Source organism: Diaphorina citri, unplaced genomic scaffold (genome assembly GCF_000475195.1).
Source record: "Diaphorina citri unplaced genomic scaffold, Diaci psyllid genome assembly version 1.1 scaffold23937, whole genome shotgun sequence".
NCBI lineage: Eukaryota > Metazoa > Arthropoda > Insecta > Hemiptera > Psyllidae > Diaphorina > Diaphorina citri.
This window is the reverse complement of record NW_007401279.1, coordinates 1-802: the sequence shown is the minus strand read 5'-3', so window position 1 is coordinate 802 and position 802 is coordinate 1. Positions and strand designations below refer to the sequence as shown.

The 802-nt window shown below is 44.5% G+C and overlaps 1 protein-coding gene across 1 annotated transcript; it reads right to left on the bottom strand.

The window, feature by feature from the left end:
• Positions 1-6: 6 nt before the first annotated feature.
• Positions 7-608, bottom strand: LOC113473306 (the record flags this gene model as incomplete). The annotated part of the gene is made up of 2 exons (XM_026832991.1): positions 7-361; positions 478-608. Coding segments are annotated over 2 exons (486 nt in total), but the record flags the coding sequence as incomplete, so codon positions are not given.
• Positions 609-802: the final 194 nt, after the last annotated feature.

The window sequence follows — 802 nt, the reverse complement described above, 5'->3', positions numbered from 1 at the left end:
AAAAAACTAAATTTTTATTTGAGTTCTCCTAAGGAATTCAAGGACCGGGGAAATATCATTGTCTTTGAGACAGGACAATAGAGTGGATGACAAATTGAGGGGGGCCCTAATATTAGAGTAAGTTTGGCAGTCTGTTAATATATGTTTTACAGACATAACACATCCACACGGAACACAGATGGGAGGGTTTTCTTTCTTCATAAGGTGGATGTGTGTTGTGTTCGTGTGCCCGATACGTAGTCTAGTGAGGGAAACTTGTTCTTTTCTATTTATGAGGTACGGGGGATTCCATGGTTTGTTTTCCGCTTTTATTTCATGGAGTTTATTGTTTTGCAGGTTGTGCCACTCGGAGTTCCAGGATGTTAGAATTTTTCTCTTGCTGTAAGCCTTGTAGTCTGGGATAGGGATCTTATTGATAGTGGGGTGGGTACTAGTGAGGGCCTCCTTAGCAAGTCGGGCCACTCGGAGTTCCAGGATGTTAGAATTTTTCTCTTGCTGTAAGCCTTGTAGTCTGGGATAGGGATCTTATTGATAGTGGGGTGGGTGCTAGTGAGGGCCTCCTTAGCAAGTCGATCCGCTTCCTCGTTCCCAGCTATCCCAACATGGGAGGGGAGTTATTGATAGTGGGGTGGGTGCTAGTGAGGGCCTCCTTAGCAAGTCGATCCGCTTCCTCGTTCCCAGCTATCCCAACATGGGAGGGGACCCAAATAAATCGGATACTTAGTTTAGATTTATTTTCCAAGATTAGATTTCGGATTTCGGAAGCTATGGGGTTCAGAGAGAAAACATTTTGCAGCGTTTG